The sequence below is a fragment of the Gadus macrocephalus genome, chromosome 4, assembly GCF_031168955.1.
Source record: "Gadus macrocephalus chromosome 4, ASM3116895v1".
In the NCBI taxonomy this organism is placed as follows: domain Eukaryota; kingdom Metazoa; phylum Chordata; class Actinopteri; order Gadiformes; family Gadidae; genus Gadus; species Gadus macrocephalus.
Window position 1 is genome coordinate 12480510 of NC_082385.1, and position 19502 is coordinate 12500011.

A 19502-nucleotide genomic window follows, 5' to 3' on the forward strand; every position below is an offset into this window, starting at 1 on the left:
ACCAACACATGTTTGCAAACAAGGCTAACCAGGCTAACTTATAGCCAACATAAGACACAGCATCTCTTTGTTTATTCTTCAATGTTGACTATAATTTAACTGATTTCCAGATTTTAAAGATTGTACGTGAACAATGAGAAGAGCATTCAGACACTGGGATAGTTGATAAAGTCGTTTTTCTCTTTGTACCCATCTCTGCCACATGACGGTCACAAGACGCAACTATAGCAGATGTCAGGCTGCTCTCTGCAGGGACATTTATTTATGTCCACCGCTCAAAGGGTTGCTTCCGTAACTCTCTTCCTCAGAAGCATGACAAAAGCAGCTCTCACTACTCCTGCATGTCATCGTGCCCTCAATAGGGTGGAAGGTACACATTTAGGAGACACAATCATTCGTCCTTTCGTATTGCATTATGTTAGGATAAAGAAAAATGTACTACTGTTCTGGGCTTGTTGCCGTGGTGAGTCCTATTGCCCACAAAATGTGGTCATACAGTTGTGGAGATTCATTTCTACTCTGATATAATCTGTATTCCCTTTGGGCGATTTATGGGTGCAATATGGAGACTTTCTCCCAAAAATATGTTCCTGAATGTAATTTATACATTCTTTAAAACAACATTATCGATACTGCAGGTGAATTTGGAATGGATCCAAATGATCAATAGCCAATTTCCATCCTGGTGGATCTGTCTTAGTATCCTACACCTCAGTGACATACACCTCAGTGTCCTATACCTTACTGTCCTATACCTTAGTGTCCTTTACCGTAGTGTCCCTTACCTTTGGGCCCTAGACCTTCGGGTCCTATACCGTAGTGTCCTGCACCTTAGTGTCCTATACCTTAGTGTCCTATACCTTAGTGTCCTAACACCTTAGTGTCCTATACCTTAGTGTCCTATACCTTAGTGTCTTACACCTCAGTGTCCTATACCTTAGTGTCCTATACCGTAGTGTCCTTTACCTTAGTGTCCTATACCGTAGTGTCCTATACCTTAGTGTCCTATACCGTAGTGTCCTTTACCTTAGTGTCCTATACCGTAGTGTCCTATACCTTAGTGTCCTATACCATAGTGTCCTGCACCTCAGTGTCCTATACTGTAGTGTCCTATACCGTAGTGTCCTATACCTTTGTGTCCTACACCTTTGTGTCCAATATCTTTGTGTCCTATACCTTAGTGTCCTATACCGTAGCATCCTATACCTTAGTGTCCTACACCTTAGTGTCCTATACCGTAGTGTCCTATACCTTAGTGTCCTTTACCTTAGTGTCCTACACCTTAGTGTCCTATACCGTAGTGTCCTATACCTCAGTGTCCTACACCTTAGTGTCCTATACCTTTGTTGCCTTTACCATAGGTCCCTATACCTAAGGGCTCTATACCGTAGTGTCCTATACCTAAGGGCCATATACCGTAGTGTCCTATACCGTAGTGTCCTTTACCTTTGTGTCCAATACCCTAATGCACCATAAAAGAGGTGTACAACCATAGGCTGTGTTTGAACTGTCTCACTGCCCTCATTCCCTCAGCCCTCCAAATACCTGGCCGTGCCTTGATATCTTGAATCCAGGGGATTTGGCAATAAGCCAGATTTCCCAAAACGCAGTACTGAACAATGGCTCTCATGGGATGTCAGTGGGATTGATGGTCCCAGATTGAGCTTCCTGGTTCATCTTCCTTGTCGGTCTTCCTGGTGGGTCTTCCTGTTGGGTCTTCCTGGTGGGTCTTCCTGTTGTGTCTTCTTGTTGGGTCTTCCTGGTGGGTCTTCCTGGTGGGTCTTCCTGGTGGGTCTTCCTGGTGGGTCTTCCTGTTGGGTCTTCCTGGTGGGTCTTCCTGTTGGGTCTTCTTTTTGGGTCTTCCTGGTGGGTCTTCTTGTTGGGTCTTCCTGGTGGGTCTTCCTGGTGGGTCTTCCTGTTGGGTCTTCCTGGTGGGTCTTCCTGGTGGGTCTTCCTGTTGGGTCTTCCTGGTGGGTCTTCTTGTTGGGTCTTCCTGGTGGGTCTTCCTGGTGGGTCTTCCTGGTGGATGCCCCTGTTGGTGGTCCCTGGTGGTGGTTCCTGGCGGTCCTACCTTGTGGGTCTTCCTGGTGGGTCTTCCTGGTGGGTCTTCCTGGTGGATGCCCCTGTTGGTGGTCCCTGATGGTGGTCCCTTGCGGTCCTACCTTGTGGATCTTCCTGTTTGAATGAGGGAACTTGTGAACCAATGTGAACAGAGTGAGTGAGCCTGGAAGGGGTTTCCTGAGTGGTCATCTCAGGGCAAACGGTTTCTGCTGTAATTGGAGTGGGATCTGTACGCTGCTCGAAAGTGTTTGTCACTCCATAACACATAAGCAAAGTTCATTCAGGAGAAATTTCATTGCATACTTTATGCGGTCATTACGTTCACTCTAGTGTTTTTTTTGTGTGGCAACAGACTCTTTTCTTTTTTTCTCATGATGGATTGAGACAGCAGAGACACCAGTGATTCAGAACAGTGTGTTCCCTGCCACACTCTTTTCTAGAGCAACAGCAAGACTTGATGCAGGATAATAATGAGAGGAGAAGTAACAGAGATGAGTAGCTCCTGTTGGTTTAGACTATGTGTGTTGGCATGGACTTTAGGAGACATGGCAAGAATCCCCCCACTCCAGCAACAGGAAAGCCCATCTTTCACCAAAACACAACATGTAAAACACAATACAATTTGCATAAGTTGTTTTATTTATGGTTATTGTCCTCTTTATATTTCTTTGAATTGGTTGTTGTTGTTGTTGTTGTTGTTGTTGTTGAAGTGGACCTCCGGTGAAGTGAGAGAAGAAGCTTGAAGCCCTTATAGCTGAGTTGTTTCACATTATCCTTTTAGAAAGAAAAGTTACGTTAGAAGGAACTTTCTTTCCTCCTCCTATAGCTCTCTCTCTCTCTTTTTCTCTCTCTCTCTCTCTCTCTCTCTCTCTCTCTCTCTCTCTCTCTCTCTCTCTCTCTCTCTCTCTCTCTCTCTCTCTCTCTCTCTCTCTCTCTCTCTCTCCCTCTCCCCCTCTCTCTCTCTCTCTCTTTCTCTCTCTCTCTCACACTCCCACACGCTCTTGGCGGCATTCCAACTCAACCTTTATTCATATATTTGTTTATTTACCATTTATTTTAACAAAGAGTGTACCTCACAGTATATTTACACATCATAACGACTGACTGTATAACAATTTCCATTTAGTGAACTTAAGGAGAATCTAACTGAATGTATGTGTAACTTATTTTACTCTTTTGCAACCTTAAACTTTCACATTAGTTCCCCCTTCCTTTTTTTTTTTTTTACCGGCGTTAAATTTTCATGCTGGGATGGTTGTTGAGTTTATCACTGTTGTTATTATCATTGTGATAATCACCGTCATCATCATCTTCATCGTCATCATCATCGTACCATCACCTATTTTCACCTTGTCGTTATTGACATCATCACCTTTGTTTTCTCAATATATCTCTGTTGAATAAATCCTCTCTGACAACAGCTGTACATTCATACACAGTGTTTGACTTATATATATATATGTATATATATATATATTTGGGAATATATTACTCAAATCAAATAAAAGTGAAAACAAATCCCAAATCAAATATATTAATATCCCAAAATAACAAAACAAAACATGCATGTTTTTTTGTTTTAAATGTATTTGTCAATAAAAAAAAGGGGTAACATAATGGGATGGGATCTGCTCTTATATACACTGATATTGGCACGTTTTTGTCCTCATTAGGAATATGAGGAGAGTATGGACTGCTGAGCTCTGACCCTCAGAGCTCAGAGCTTAGCGGCACCTCATCCAATGGCAGGTTCAACAGACAAAGTCATACACAGGATGAAAAAAAAACGATAGAGAGGGGGTTACGGGGGTTTGGGGGGGGGGGGGGGGCAGGCAATAAGAGGGGAATAATGTGTAAAAAAAACATTAAAATGTAACTTCACTGTGTGGCAGTTTATTTTTTTTATCTTTTAGGCAAAAACCCCTGTGACATCATGTTTTATACGAAAAATGGTCCACAATTTTCCGTGTGGCCATAGAGTGCTTGCCTTTGTCAGGGTGAATACTCCTAGGAGCGATTTGATGTCGTCAACATCCTTCTGATAAAGCAGCATCAGTGGACTCAGGCAAAATAACCAAGGAGAAAGAAAGAAAGAAAGTCAAACCTGCCAATACAATGGTATTAGAGTCTGGAGTCTGGCAGGCGGGATTATATATTGTTATAACTAAAGTTATAACAGTTATAACTTCACTCCAGTGCTTCCATGTCAAACATGTGCTTGACTGTTGATTCAAAGTCCTTCTTTGTGTGAGCGTTTATGTGTGTGTGTGTGTGTGTGTGTGTGTGTGTGTGTGTGTGTGTGTGTGTGTGTGTGTGTGTGTGTGTGTGTGTGTGTGTGTGTGTGTGTGTGTGTGTGTGTGTGTGTGTGTGTGTGTGTGTGTGTGTGTGTGTTTCTAAGCATTAGTGTGTGTGTGTGTGTGTGTGTGTGTGTGTGTGTGTGTGTGTGTGTGTGTGTGTTTGTCTGAGCATTCGTGTGTGTGTGTGTGTGTTTGTGTGCCTGTCTGTTTGTGCACTACTGGGCGTGTGTGTATGTGTCTTTGTGAGAGATTATTAGTGTCTTGATGTGAGTATACTGGTTGTCAGAGTGTGTGTGTGTGTGTGTGTGTGTGTGTGTGTGCGTGCGTGCGTGCGTGCACATGTGGGGGTAAAAAAACAAAATAAAAACAAGTGTGTGTTTGGGTGTCTCTACATACTCTTAATATTCAGTGCAAACACATTGGTTAAAAATCCCATCGTGACTCGTGACCATCGACTCCTTTAGTTCTTTCTCCTGTTTGGAATCTGCAGCGTAGGAGTCTTTCCCCAGCAGACCCCCTCCCACCACCTCCTGCTCCACCTCCTCCTGCTCCTCCTCCTCCCTCACAGCCGTCCCTCCTCCACCAGCAACCCCCGCAGCAGACCGGCTAACCCCCCCCCCCCCCGACCCCTCCTCCACCCGCCACCCGTACAGCTGGGGGTGGGGGGTGAGATCCTCCTAGCACAGCCCGATGTACTTGAGATTGTTCTGGATGATGACGTCCGTGACGGCGTCGAACACGAACTGGATGTTGCTGGTGTCGGTGGCGCAGGTGAAGTGGGAGTAGATCTCCTTGGTCTCCTTGTTGCGGTTGAGGTCCTCGAACTGCCGCTGCACGTAGACGGCCGCCTCCTCGTAGGTGTTCTGGCCCTTGTAGTCGGCGAAGCACACCGTCAGCGGGATGCGCTTGATCTTCTCCGCCAGCAGGTCCTTCTTGTTGAGGAAGAGGATGAGCGAGGTGTTGGTGAACCAGTTGTTGTTGCAGATGGAGTCGAACAGCCGCAAGCTCTCCGCCATGCGGCTCTGTGGGCGGGGGGGGGGAATGGGCGGGAAAGAAGTTTAAAAACAGGGTCCATTTGTATATGTTTCTAGATTGAGAATCCAACATTATAAAATGTTTACACATGGATAAAATCGAAATGAACTTTTTTTGAATATATAGTATTTCAATTAAATGTAATGTGTGTACCATGATAATAATATATTATGGGATACTAAGATCCATATCTTTCCATCCTTTTGTGTAACTTTTGTTCCACGTCTGAACCAAGGGGCCGAAACCACTTCAAAAGACGGGTTTCACAGTCGTCGCGGTATTGAAAGACGCTACCACACAGCTTACTTTGTTCAAACTATTCTCTGAGTAAATCCAAATCCAAATGCGGAGCTCTGCAATTTTATTGTTCTTCAACAGGGCCCAAAGATCTCGGTGGTCGAAGATGAGGCTAAATTCTTCTCCTGAGTGCCCTCGCTCTTAAAGAGGGGATCTGATGATGTCTAAGTGGGCCGCTGCAATGCAATTTGACAGATTTCTCCAAAACCCAATTGATTTTCATTTGCAACGCCCGTCAGGGAGGGCTGACATCACCACACCAGAGCACTGTAGTCTGTCATCGTCTCTACCACTCCTCAGACCGGGAACAGATGGACAGTTAAAACCAGCCTACGGCGAAGGCAGAAGCCAAACGACCAAGTCACACACTAGAACGTTCCATTAAAGACGACCTCCCCCAAGGCCTCGTGACCTTCAGAGGAGGAGTACTGCCGTGATGCTCCGCTTGTACAGCTGTGAACAGGAAATACTGAATGATTACATGATGTCCGCCCTTCTATTGTACTCCAGGATGACGCTAAAGCAATCACGAGCCGTCTGCGTTGGTCAGCAGAACGCTGATTCTCCGTGTCAACAGGACTAGCGATCGATAATCCAAGAAAGGGATGGATCGATACAGCTGACCGATGCACCCGGACTGCCCGATGCCTCATAATGTCTTTGAAAGCAACAGCAACGTCCGTAGCTCCCCTGGTTAGCGTCTCTTGAGGTAGCAGTCAGGCGTATTTACTTGCCTTCTCCTTTTTTGGTGATGCAGCAAATTATTGACTAAATATTGCTGTTCTGCCTTCTATGATGGCTGAACAGTGTGCAGAAGTACCATTTTGTTCTAATCAACCTTGACATTAATTTATGTTGTGCAAAAACTATCAACATTAGCCAGACGACACATTCACTAACTAATCAAAATAATGATCACACAAAAATATCCCTTTTAAAACGTCCCCTGAACTTGAACCGGTTGTGTGTGTGTGTGTGTGTGTGTGTGTGTGTGTGTGTGTGTGTGTGTGTGTGTGTGTGTGTGTGTGTGTGTGTGTGTGTGTGTGTGTGTGTGTGTGTGTGTGTGTGTGTGTGTGTTCGTGAGAAAGAGAGTTTTTGCATGCTGTGTGTGTGCAGTACAGAGAAGAGAGAGAGAGATCTGTGTTTGCCTAGATAACTGCTCTGTGGGGCGGTATGCCATGACGGTGCATTTGTGAGAGAAAGGAGCAGCCATGGAAAAGGCACGTGGGGTATAGCCATAGCATGTAGCCAGCAGCCCTAAGCCAGTAGCCAGTAGTCCATAACCACTAGTCCTAAGGCAGTAGTGCTAAGCCAGTAGCCGGTGGCCCTAAACCAGTAGCCCTAAGCCAGTATACAGTAGCCAGTAGCCCATAACCAATAGTCCTAAGGCAGCAGCCCTAAGCCAGTAGCCAGTAGCCAAATAGTGTTTGGTGTAGCCACTAGCGTTGGGTGTAGCCTGTAGCGTTGGGTGTAGCCTGTAGCGTTGGGTGTAGCCTGTAGCGTTGGGTGAACACTGTAGCATTGGGTGTAGCCAGTAGCGTTGGGTGTAGCCTTTAGCGTTGGGTGTAGCCTGTAGCGTTGGGTGAACACTGTAGCATTGGGTGTAGCCAGTAGCGTTGGGTGTAGCCTGTAGCGTTAGGTGTAGCCTGTAGCGTTGGGTGAACACTGTAGCGTTGGGTGAACACTGTAGCGTTGGGTGTAGCCAGTAGCTTTGGGTGTAGCAGGTAGCGTTGGGTGTAGCCAGTAGCTTTGGGTGTAGCCGGTAGAGTTGGGTGTAGCCAGTGGCTTTGGGTGTAGCCAGTAGCAGTCAGTGTAGCCAGTAGTGTTGGGTGTAGCCTGTAGCTTGTGACTGCAAGCAGTCGGACTGCCGTTTAAAAGGTTACAGAAAACAACAACATGGGGCTCTGAGCAAATCACAAGATCTACTCAGAAGAAACGAGAGAGATAGAGAGAGATAAAGATATATATATATATATATAGAGAGAGAGGGAGAGAGAGAGGGAGAGAGAGAGAGAGAGAGAGAGAGAGGGAGAGAGAGAGAGAGAGAGAGAGAGAGAGAGAGAGAGAGAGAGAGAGAAAATGGTTGTGACACGGGCAGTATCTTGGACAACAAACACTACAGCGAAGAAGGACCCAATCCGGGTTGTGATTTTGTGATTTGTCACATTGCGGACTCAATCAATATCAATGTTGTCTAGTGTTATTCTGTTCCCCTCCCGGGCCATCAATCTAGTCCAGCTTTACACGCAACCAACCCACATGTTGACACATAGCTACCACAGACCGACATGGGTCCTTTAATATCAATGCAGAAACAGCTTTCACATTATCCCCTCGATTCACTGGAGCTTGGAGGCGCCTAGGTCAATGTTTACGTCTGCTTAATCTCTAGTTCCACACAGACACACACGCACACGCACGCACGCATGCACACACACATATGCATATTCGCACGTACACACACAGACAAATATGCATTCACACACACACACACACACACACGCACAGGCAGATGCACACACACACACACACACACACACTTGCACACTCGAACACACACACACTCTCTCACACACTCGCACACATACACACACACACACACACACACACACACACACACACACAAACACACCAGGTGGGAGGACCCCTTCAGGTGTGTGTTTATTAATAAACAGGTGAGCGCCCTCCTTTCCAGGAAAAACATACATACACATACACACACACACACACACACACACACACACACACACACACACACACACACACACACACACACACACACACACACACACACACACACACACACACACACACACACACACACACACACACACCACATTCTTTGTCAACCTGGCTTCCCTGTGGCTTCTTGGAGTAGCCTGGCAGCGGCGCAGGGTTTTAATTAAGCTTTAGTATTAATGAGGGGCTGCAGCCCAGCAGTAAGACTCTCTGCAGTTCTCTGCATTGAGGAGCGACGCGTTGAGCGAGGAGCCGCCTCATTTAATGAGGATGGTCCACGGCGACGGCTTCCCACATCGTTCCATGTTTCTGATAATGAATGCCAATATTTTTAAGTATATAACTGTATAACTATAAATCATTGGGTTATCACTAAGTAACGTAGATGACTTAAAGTATCAAAGTATATGCAACACAGAGTTGCTTTGTAGCTAAGTAGATAAAGTCAGCCAAGAAACCACCGCTGCTATCTAGCAGAAAGACGCTCACTAAATGTGAGGATTCGCACATGAACAGATACAAATTCCTATCTGTAAAGTCACACCTTTGGAACTGTTTCCACATCACACACACCAAGCAAGAACGCGCGCACGCCCGCACACACATAATCAATACACTGCATCAATCGTTTCCAGCGTTGCTGTTCATGCTCCCCCAACACGCCCCCCCCCCCCCCCCCCCCCCCCCCCCCCACATACACACCCTCCAGGACACAGCTCACTGTCAACAGCCCAGGATTCGGAGCATTTGACTGGCCCTGTTGCTTAGCAACGGTATCCGTGGAAACCAATTCATTATGAATACTGGGATGGGACGGGGAAAATGCACCGGGGATCGGTTTGAAAAGCAAAAAAATGTATTGCGCAGGAATAATATTTGTCTTTTGCAAGAGGAGTGCAGCTGTGGGTGAGTTAAAATGTGAATATGAACCACTGAGTATGAGAAGGGTTGAACAAGAAAAGAGTGGGTCGGCTCATTTCAATATGGTACCAGAAGAACTTTCTATTACTTGCGAAGACATGTGACTTGGGGTGGACTGTTGGATAATAACTGCTGGATAATAACTGTGATAGTAATTAGTAGTAAGTTAGTAGATATAATAGTTATGATGTGACGCCTGGGCGGTTACAGTAGCGTCATGCGAGGTCTGATCCAGGAACAGGACGTGACAGACAGAGCGCTTGCTGCCATTTGGGTTTCAATTGAATGAGACATAACCCAAAGTTTATTTGAATCAGTCTGCCATGCGCCTCTATATGAGACAGCGTTATTATCTCCCTTGTTCCATTAATGTTGTAATGGGCCAAACAAAAAGAAGGCCGCCATCTTGTCCAGGTCACTTGGGAGGACCCAACTATGGCCGGGAGCGCACGCTCTGTCTTTACGGATCACTTCTTCCCTGTTGTTAGGACCAATCAAGTGGAGAAGCAGGCCTCAGTAGGCAGCACTGCAGACACACGCACACACACATCAACACACACTCACACACACATGCACATGCACACACACACACACACACACACACACACAAAGACACACACACACACACACACACACACCACACACACACACACACACACACACACACACACACACACACACACCACACACACACACACACACACACCCACACACACACATTTATGGCTACTTAATAAATGACATGCTATGTTGTTTTCACTGTGATGGGTATAACCTGGGTCACAACCACCATGTGACAATGTCAGAGGGATAAGGAATGAGTAATAACACCATGTACACAGCCGAGGGATATCTACAAGGTTGTGGGTTTATGACCATGTAAGGTGTGTGTGTGGTGTGTGTGTGTGTGTGTGTTGTGTGTGTGTGTGTGTGTGTGTGTGTGTGTGTGTGTGTGTGTCTGTGTGTGTGTGTGTGTGTGTGTGTGTGTGTGTGTGTGCGTGCGTGCGTGTGCGTGTGCGTGTGCGTGTGTGTGTGTGTGTGTGTGTGTTTGTGTGTGTGTTTATGTGTGCGTGTATGTGTGTGTGTACTCATCATAACTGCCTCAATTGCTTTCCTTATGTTCCTGATAAGTACACTAAGTAACATGTTGTTGATGGCCCCACAGAGGCAGACACTACTTCTCGTGTATTTTCTAAATCATACTTGTTACTAGCCTGTACTAATCATACAGGCTAGTAACATTACACTATGATCCTATTTCAATATTTGCATGAAGTAAGAGCGAATCATTCTGACCCTAAAGAGAGACTGGATTTCTAGGAATGTATTTGATATTGTTGGGCTGAGATGAAATGTTAACGTGATCATCATACGGGATTTTAGCACATCCACATTTTGTAATCTCAAAATGAGTAAAGCATTATATAACTGACGGTGGGGACTTGTTTGTGGATTTTTTAAATCTTGTTCTTCATATAGTTATTTCTTCACTCATAATATTTCAGTGCCCCTATCAATAATACTTTATTGTTATAGACACTCAGATTCAGAGTAAAACAAACAAAAGCCAGACGGTTCTCTTCAAACCAGCCCGTGTGTATGATTTGTTAGTCCCAGTGAATATGGATTATTTCTGTGAATAGTGGCCTCAATGTTTTTTTTGCTATATGGTACAATTACAATATATTAACAGCCATCTCTTTAGTTGTACCCCGGGTCTATTGTTCTGTCCACCTGGTGGGCTGTGCTCCTGTCTCTACAGAGGCCACTGTGTTTGAAAACCCTCTGTCTGTTTCATCCACAGGGGAACCAAAGGAGTTACGCAGGGGCCATTATCAATGCTGTGATATTTAACAATGTAAATGTAGCCGGCTTCCAAACTAAATGAGTGGCTGCCTCCACGGTTTACACTTTATGTTCCCTCCTCCGACGCCTCCCGTGTACGTTCGCTGTACCAGTTAATGCAACCGTGTTTGTATTTATGTTTTTTCCTATAGCGGTCGTTCAATTATTCATTTGAGCTTCAAAGCACATTCCTTCGAGAAAGTAAATATTTCAGCATCTTGATTGGGGTTTTGCAGAATATAATCAGCAGCCAGCTCTTTATTGGACCTTCAGGGGCCGGTTCTTAACTGCGGGTGTCAGGTGACGGCTGTTGTGGCTTAAACCCGGCAACCCAATGTGACAGTGAAAGGGTCAGCTAGACATTTGCCATGTCATTAAATCAAACGCTTCCAGCTCGCTCTGAACGTGCCTAGGCGGTTTTAGCCTGTTCCCAACGCGGCGGCGGCTGCTGAAGGCTTATCCCGCCTATTTACTATTTTATAGCTCAGGCGGTGGGCAGAAACTGTTTATCTGTGTAATTAGCCTACCCCTTCTTTCATTAATATATTACTTTTATATTAACAATATATAGAGATGTATGTTTATGAATGTTCCCTGTATGCTCGTTGTAATCATTTCATATATTTGCAGGATTTTTTTGCATCCACTTGATGAAAAAGGTCTGTCGGGAGAGGGGGGGGGGGGGGGGGGGGGGGGGGGGGGGGGGGGGTGTCAGGTGGCACACTGAGAACGGGAACACGCTTCCAAGAGCATCTTGGCCAGGAGGCGCTGTGTGGTGTATGATGCTGCGCCTGGTCATGGTGTGAACGCTTCATTTAGACATTGGTTCTGCTCAAACTTTACTTGAAATAGTTTGTATTTTTTATCATATTGTTGGCCAGGAAACAGAACAAAATCAGAAGATCCCTTGTGGATTTCCTTACACAAGTGTAAAATGTACGCAAAGGTGCAGTCGGTGACTCAAACGTTTAAATGTTTACCGCTCAGTACATACTGCCATGTAACGAATACAGAGCAGAGATTTCTTATCGATCCCACATAAACAACTGGCTTCTCTGTCGCTTCGTCTCATCCGGTTCCTCACGGTGTCGCAGGATCACGAGTCTCAACCCCCCCCCCCCCCCCCCCCCCCCCAGCTCCTTCCCAAGTCCCCGTGGTGAATCCTCCCAGGTACACCTCAAACCTTACATCTGTGAACTCAATTAACACCGTGATGCGTTTTTTATCTGCTCTGTGTGTAATTTTAGCTTGCCAAACTAATTGATTTCGTGTTCTGACTCGGTGTGATGTACACCGGGTGTTTTGTGTGTTATACCGTTCATTAGCAGGGGGCGGCTGGGATGGGGGGGGACTCAACTTTACCTCCATTCTCAATAGTTTCAGACACACGCACACACACACACACACACACACACACACACATCTGTTTCAGAGGAAGCTGATTTCCACATGGCTAAACAAAGCTTAATAGCATGTTTAGGAGATAATGGTAACACTTATTGAAATTGAAAAACCGGGGTCAGTAGGTTTATGCATTAATGCATCAATCACATTATGGGCCGGTGTTACGCAGGCACAGAATCTAACTCACTGACTTCTTCCCCGGTTACATCCAGCATCCTGTCCCCAACAGCATTAGGCCTCCAACAACCTCAATACAAGTCTTCATCACGTTAATGCCTCCTGTTGTTATTCTAGATTGGTAACTTATAATAATAATGGATTGAATTTATATAGCGCTTTTCTAGACACTTTTACAGTGAAGGGGGAACCTCACTAAGAACCACCATTGTGTAGCACCCACTTGGGTGTTGCACGGCAGCCAATCTGCGCCAGAACGCTCACCACATACCAGCATGAGGTGGAGAGCGAGGGATTAATGAGTCAGCCAATTAATACAGGAGGATGATTAGGGGGCCAGATTGAATGAGCCTGGTTGGGCCAGGACACCGGGGAAACCCCTACTCTTCACAATAAGTGCCCTGGGATCTTTTATGACCTCAGTGAGTCAGGACCTCGGTTTTACGTCAACTCCGAAGGACGGCATCTTCCACAGCACAGTGTCCCCGTCACTGCACTGGGGCATCGGGATTGATGAGTGAAGGGGCCAGAGGGAAGTGTGCCACCTATAGGCCACCACCCGACACCACTTACAGCACCTGGTATTCCCAGGTGGTCTCCCATCCAGGTACTAACCAGGCCCGACCATGCTTAGCTTCCGAGATCAGACGAGATCGGGCCTGTCCATGGTGGTAAGACCCTTACGAAGGGTATGGATGATTCCAATATTCAAGTATTGTCACTGATGGTTAAAAAAATGTAGTTAACGTTTAAGCTCATTTACCTCTGCGTTTATGCAGCAAGTGATCTATCACGTCCGAAAAGTCATTTTTTGTGTAATTATTTTTTCATTTTTGTGTAAAAAGAGCGAGGTGTAATTTTTTTTTTTTAATCTCCGGTCTGTTCTTATCTAATCAGTGATACGGTTGGTAAGGACGGCAATACTGTTGGATGAAGACCATATGAGCATTTCAGAAGATGATTTGAGAAGACAACAATTTTGAGAGGAAATCACAAGAGAAAATAAACACTGAACATGAGCTTCTTCAGCATCAGCTGTTTCCTGTTTCCTGTTGTTCGCTTGTTCGGTTATGACACAGAATCAATACTTTTGATTGCCCAACACCAGATTCGGTTTGTAAACCGGATATGGATATCAGTATTTAGGCTATAGTTTTTTTCACTCCTATTGGGTGAGATGTGTGCGTCTCCTCTAGAGAAACACCCTTTAAGCGAACATCGACAAAGATGCATCAGCTCCAACGAGGAACCAGTTACTCAGAGATGATAATGGAGCGTCTATCAGTCCTCCACCCATCCTGCTGCCGTGACCGCTCCCTACAGGCTCGCACCTCAAAGTGGGCGCCTGTGTGTGTACATGTATGTGTGGGCACACTGTTTGTATGTGCGCCTACTGTATGTGTGCGGTGTTTTTGCGTATGTGTGCGTGCATACTGTATGTGTTTGGGTGCATACCTGGTATGTGTGTGTTGGCTGTATGTGTGTGTGCATGTGGGGCCCATATCTGGCTATGTTGTGTGTGTTTGTGTGCATTGCGTGTGTTGCATACCGTACGTGCGTATGGTGTGCGTAAATGTGTGCATATTCTGTACGTGTGCGTGTGTGCGTGGATGTGTGTTTGTGTGCATACTTGTGCGTGTGTGCATGCTGCATCTGTGTGTGTGTGTGTGTGTGTGTGTGTGTGTGTGTGTGTGTGTGTGTGTGTGTGTGTGTGTGTGCTGTGTGCGTGTGTGTGTGTGTGTGTGTGTGTGTGTGTGTGTGTGTGTGTGTGTGTGTGTGTGTGTGGATGCATGTTTGCACATACTGTGTGTGTGTGTGTGTGTGTGTGTGTGTGTGTGTGTGTGTGTGTGTGTGTGTGTGTGTGTGTGTGTGTGTGTGCGTGTGCGTGCCCGGGCTCACCGTCTGGTTATCCTCGTAGAGCTTGAGGTCGTAGCCGCCTCAGCTCCACGCAGAAGATGATGGCGGTCACGGCCCTCGAAGCAGTGGATCCACTTCTTGCGCTCGGAGCGCTGGCCGCCCACGTCCACCATCTTGAAGGTGAGCTCCTTGAAGGTGAACTTGTTCTCCACGATGCCCGTGGTCATGTCGCGGGAGCGCAGGATGTCCTCCACCGTGGGGATGAACTCGTTGGCCGAGATGCGCTCCATGTCGTTCAGGTAGTAGGCCGTGTTGTCCTCCAGGTGGTACTCGTTGGAGCGCTGGAAGCACTCCTGGACGCCGGCGTCGGCCCACAGCCGCTTCATCACGCCCTGCAGCTCGCCCGTGATCTCCCCCTTGCTCTCGGCCGGCCCCGTCAGGGCGAAGAGCTGCACGGCGTCGTAGGCGCGGTCGGCGTCCTGGAAGTCAATCTTGAGCGTGGCCAGGGCGCGGATGATGCGCGTCAGCGAGTCGATGGCGTTGTACAGGATGAGCGGCTTGTACTCCTTGCAGGCCTCCAGGTTGAAGCCGCCGCTGTGGATGATCTTCATCTGCTTGACGATGGTGCTCTTGCCCGAGTTGCTGGTGCCCAGCAGCAGCAGCTTGATCTCCCGCCGCTGCCGCAGGCTCTCGGACGGAGGTGGCGGTCGATGCGCCGCGAGCGCCGCGCCGCCTCCTTCTCCTCGGAGCTCTGTCGGCATCCCATGGTCCTCCGCCACGTGGTGATCGCCAAGGACAACGTGCTGCCGGGGTGACGAGGGCCCGCTACTATGGAGGACGGGTTCAGGAGGATGGGTGGGGGGAGGGAGGGGGCGGGAGAGGGGGGGGAGCAGAGGGGGAGGGGGGGGAGGAGGTGGTGGCGGCAGGTGGTGGTGTTGGTGGGAGTCGGGCGGGGGAGGGAGGCCTAGGAGGGGCAGAGTCGAGATCCGGAAGCAGGTTCAGCGAAGACTATGCTGGACTGAGTTTTATTTAGGTTGGAAAGTGTTCCCCCTTCAGGCTCAGCGTTTTGAGTCTGGGGTCTGGGGTGAGAATAAGTGAAGGAACCAAAGAAGAAGAAGAAGAAGACGAAGAAGAAGAAGAAGAAGAAGAAGAAGAAGAAGAAGAGGGGGAAGGAGAAGAGGGGCTCAGCGGCGTTGGCTCGGCGTCTGGCCCGAGCGGGGAGGCAGGTGTGTGCGTCCCTGGCGGACGGACCAGGGCTGCTGGGACGCTGCCACTCAGTCTGGCGCTGGAGTTGGACCGCCTGCTGGGCCGAGAGAGCTGGGGCTCATAGCAGATGGCCGAGGAGGAGGGCGGGAGGGAGGAGGAGGCGCAGGAGGAGAGGCCGCGGCGGTTGTGTTGGTGGTGGCGGAGGAGGAGGAGGAGGAGGGAGCCCGGAAGGGAGGCGGAGCTACAGCGCGTGCGGTGAACACGGTGTTTGGGCCTGAAACGTGCGGATAGCAAAACCCTCTGGCTCCTGTTCCACATGACTCTGGGGCGGCCGCGTCCTGGGTCTGGCCTCCGCTACAACCGGCTGCCCATCAGACCTCCTCTTCCTCTTCCTCTTCCTCTTCTGCTGCTGGTGAGGAGGGCTCTGTGTGAGGGGGGTGACCTGCCATGAGAGAGGGAGAGAGGGGCAGGGACAGAGAGGGTGGTCAGGATCATTGTAAGCGGTCCTGTCTGCATCCATAGAGGCCTGGGGCATTAGTGGTACTGAGCACACAGCGGTAGCACTGAGGGACTGATTCAGTGTGTTCTGAAAGCAGCCATATCTCGACTTCACGGCTCCAAAGGTCAAGGCTGTTAATGGACAAGGGTAAGGCATACGCCCGTGTATATGCAAGAGGTCCCGCGTACATGCACAATCAGAATCATACACAAACACACACACACAGACTCAAACACAGACGCTTTTAATCACAAATCACAAACATGCGATTGCAATCTCTCGCACAAATCAAACACACACACGCACACACTTTCAATGCGTCTCTTGTACTTTGTAAGTCTGCTATGATCGGCCACCATTTTCAGTCCTGTGTCACCATGGACCATACCAGCCAAAGTAGATTTTAACAACCACATTTGCTCATTTGATAAACACACGCACATATAAACACACAAACCAACACAACACACACACACACACACACACACACACACACACACCACACACACACACAGACACACACACACACAAAAACACACTCACACACAAGGTCATAACCCATGCATAAACATAGCCCTGGCATCGTGTACCTGTTTCAGAGGTTTAAAAGGACATATGCAGGATAAAGGATTGAATGTATTAGCTGAAACCTCTCTCTCTCTCTCTCTCTCTCTCTTCTCTCTCTCTCTCTCTCTCTCTCTCTCTCTGTCTCATCTCTCTCTCTCTCTCTCTCTCTCTCTCTCTCTCTCTCTCTCTCTCCCTCTCTATGTTTAATGTAATGTTTAACGTGAATGATTGTTAGTAATGTTTCTTGTATTGTTTAACATTATGTTTATTGTAATGTCTACCTTAATGTTTAGACATAATGTTTAGGTGAAATGTGTAACATAATGTTAAACTGAATGTTTAATGTAATGTTTAACGAGATGAATAAGAGATGTTAAATGTAATGTTTAATTTAATGTAATGTTTCTTGTAATGTTTCTTGTAACGATGAATGTAATGTTTAACGTAATGTTTACATAATGTTTAACCTGATGTTCAACCTAATGTTTAACCTAATGTTTAATGCAGTTCAATATTTTTGACTTTTCCAGTAGAAAACAACTGGGCCAGCAGGCCAGCATGTGTCTCTTCATGATCGCTTCTATCGATTTTTAATATAAACCCTCCCTCTCTCTCTTTAGAAGAAATCAGTTTGTGTTTTTCCGACAGGTGCTGTTATTGGATCCTGAAAATGAGGTCAAATTAAATGCCGTAGGTCACTTATTTCTGCTGATTAATTTATGAGCGGTAGTTGAACATGGATGTCTTCGCTTTGGTGAACGCCCTTCAATTCAAGAACACCTTTGTTTTTGTGCTTAAAAGCAGTGTGTTTGATCCCTTCAGAATGAAAAGATTGCCAGTGACACCGTGTGTATGCTATCGGCTGAGCTGAACAAATATGATACCATGCTGTGGCCTAGTTTCTATGGGATGCATGACGCTTCCTAGAGCTGACCGAGAGATAGGGAGCAGGGGGGAGAGAGAGACAGAGGAAGAGAAAGGGGAGGGAGGTAGAGAGTGAGGGTGGCTGGAACGGGGGAGAGAGTGAGGGAAATGAAGGAAAGAGAGAGAACATGTGACATAGAGAGAGGGAGAGAGAGAGAGAGAGAGAGAGAGAGAGAGAGGGAGAGAGAGAGAGAGAGAGAGAGAGAAGAGAGAGAGAGAGAGAGAGAGGGAGAGGGAGAGAGAGAGAGAGAGAGAGGGAGAGGGAGAGGGAGAGGGAGAGGGAGAGGGAGAGGGAAGGGGAGAGAGAGCATAGAAGAGGAAGCTAGCTCCACATAGAAATCAGAGGGCAAACAGAGCAGAACAAAGCCATAACAAAGCATCACAACACAAACAGAGTGGAGAGCAATGTCCTCTGGCCTCAGGCCTTCACGGCCTCAGCCAACCCAACCGGTGTATAGGAGTCCATGAAACGTTCCATAAAACATATAAAATGCTGTGCTAATTCAATGTGCTCGTAGGAAAGATGCAGAGATGGCGCTTTCCTCTTGTCTCTCTGGTCCTTTGAAGTAACGTTTTGGATAAACTGCTGAGAGAGTGAGATTCTGACAACGCCACTGAAAAAATATTGCGTCATATTCAGAGGTTAGGGTTAGAGGTTTTGTATGAATATACCAGGAGATTGACTCTCCAGCAGTGGTTTTGTGTAAAGGGCCGTAAGACACGTGGGATAGGGTGGGATATGTATGGATGCAGGCGGGTGACAGAATGTATAGCTTCGCTTGATGGAAACGTTTACAAACAGGGAGACAGACAGGACTGCATCGCGGGGGGACAACAAGGCCGGTCTTAAGTTGTTAGCGGTAAGTTCAGTTAGTGCTGGTGAGGTTCTGGCCTCCAAAGATACAGAGCAGCACGTCGCGCAATGCTAATAATCACATGACTGTTGCCTGTTGCAGAAGTCATTTACATATTTAACAGAGACCCCGATGTTATGCGACGCCATACCGTGTCGTTTCGTGTTATGTGATGAATAACACATTTTAAATAAAAAATTAAAACACATAGATCATTTTACAACAGAGCTTTTACCAACTGGTCTCAAATAACACCTAGAAAAAATAATCTATTGGAATCTAAAACAACATCGATGTCCCAGAAGCCTGTTGGATTTACAAATGAATCTGACCAGCGCTATTGGGTAGCGATACTAGTGGGAAGTGTTTCTATTGTACAGTGATACTGTTGGGAAGTGTTGCTATTGGTTAGTACTAAATGTTAGAGGTGTTCATACGACGTGTACGAGTAAAGTGATGTGGTTTATGACGCGTTTCCACCGGCGGGTGCGGGTAGATGTTTGAATCGGTACGGCGCGGTTCGCGTTTCACACTTGCCAAAAGTGGGCGGGGCCCAGACTTGGCACTAATTAGCTGTAGGCCTACTTATCTCTCAGTACTCCTCCGTTGGGGTACTTAGACTTCTGAAAGGGTGCCAACAGGTTCGAGCTACACACACCGTCGTTGATTAGTCGACATAGAATGGTCACTTCTGTGCGACTTGGGGATAACTTTTTCCCTGGATTTATTAGCAGGCTTCACTGTGGGGGGGCTGCTATGAGGTCACGATGCTTACGTAGCTCCCGCGGGCTATCGCCATCCGACTCATACCTCGCCCTA

General features: G+C 47.1%; 1 protein-coding gene and 1 pseudogene across 1 annotated transcript in view; both read right to left on the minus strand.

The window, feature by feature from the left end:
- Nucleotides 1–2912: 2912 nt before the first annotated feature.
- The window catches only part of gnaz (guanine nucleotide binding protein (G protein), alpha z polypeptide), a 21653-nt gene continuing 5063 nt past the window's right edge, over nucleotides 2913–19502 (minus strand). The window contains 5 exon segments of the mRNA XM_060050287.1: nucleotides 2913–5380; nucleotides 14676–14714; nucleotides 14716–14745; nucleotides 14747–15327; nucleotides 15330–16281. Coding sequence (XP_059906270.1) covers nucleotides 5036–5380; nucleotides 14676–14714; nucleotides 14716–14745; nucleotides 14747–15327; nucleotides 15330–15399 — 1065 coding nt within the window. The 5' untranslated portion in view covers nucleotides 15400–16281 and the 3' untranslated portion in view covers nucleotides 2913–5035.
- On the minus strand, nucleotides 13343–13461 carry LOC132456675 (5S ribosomal RNA; annotated as a pseudogene).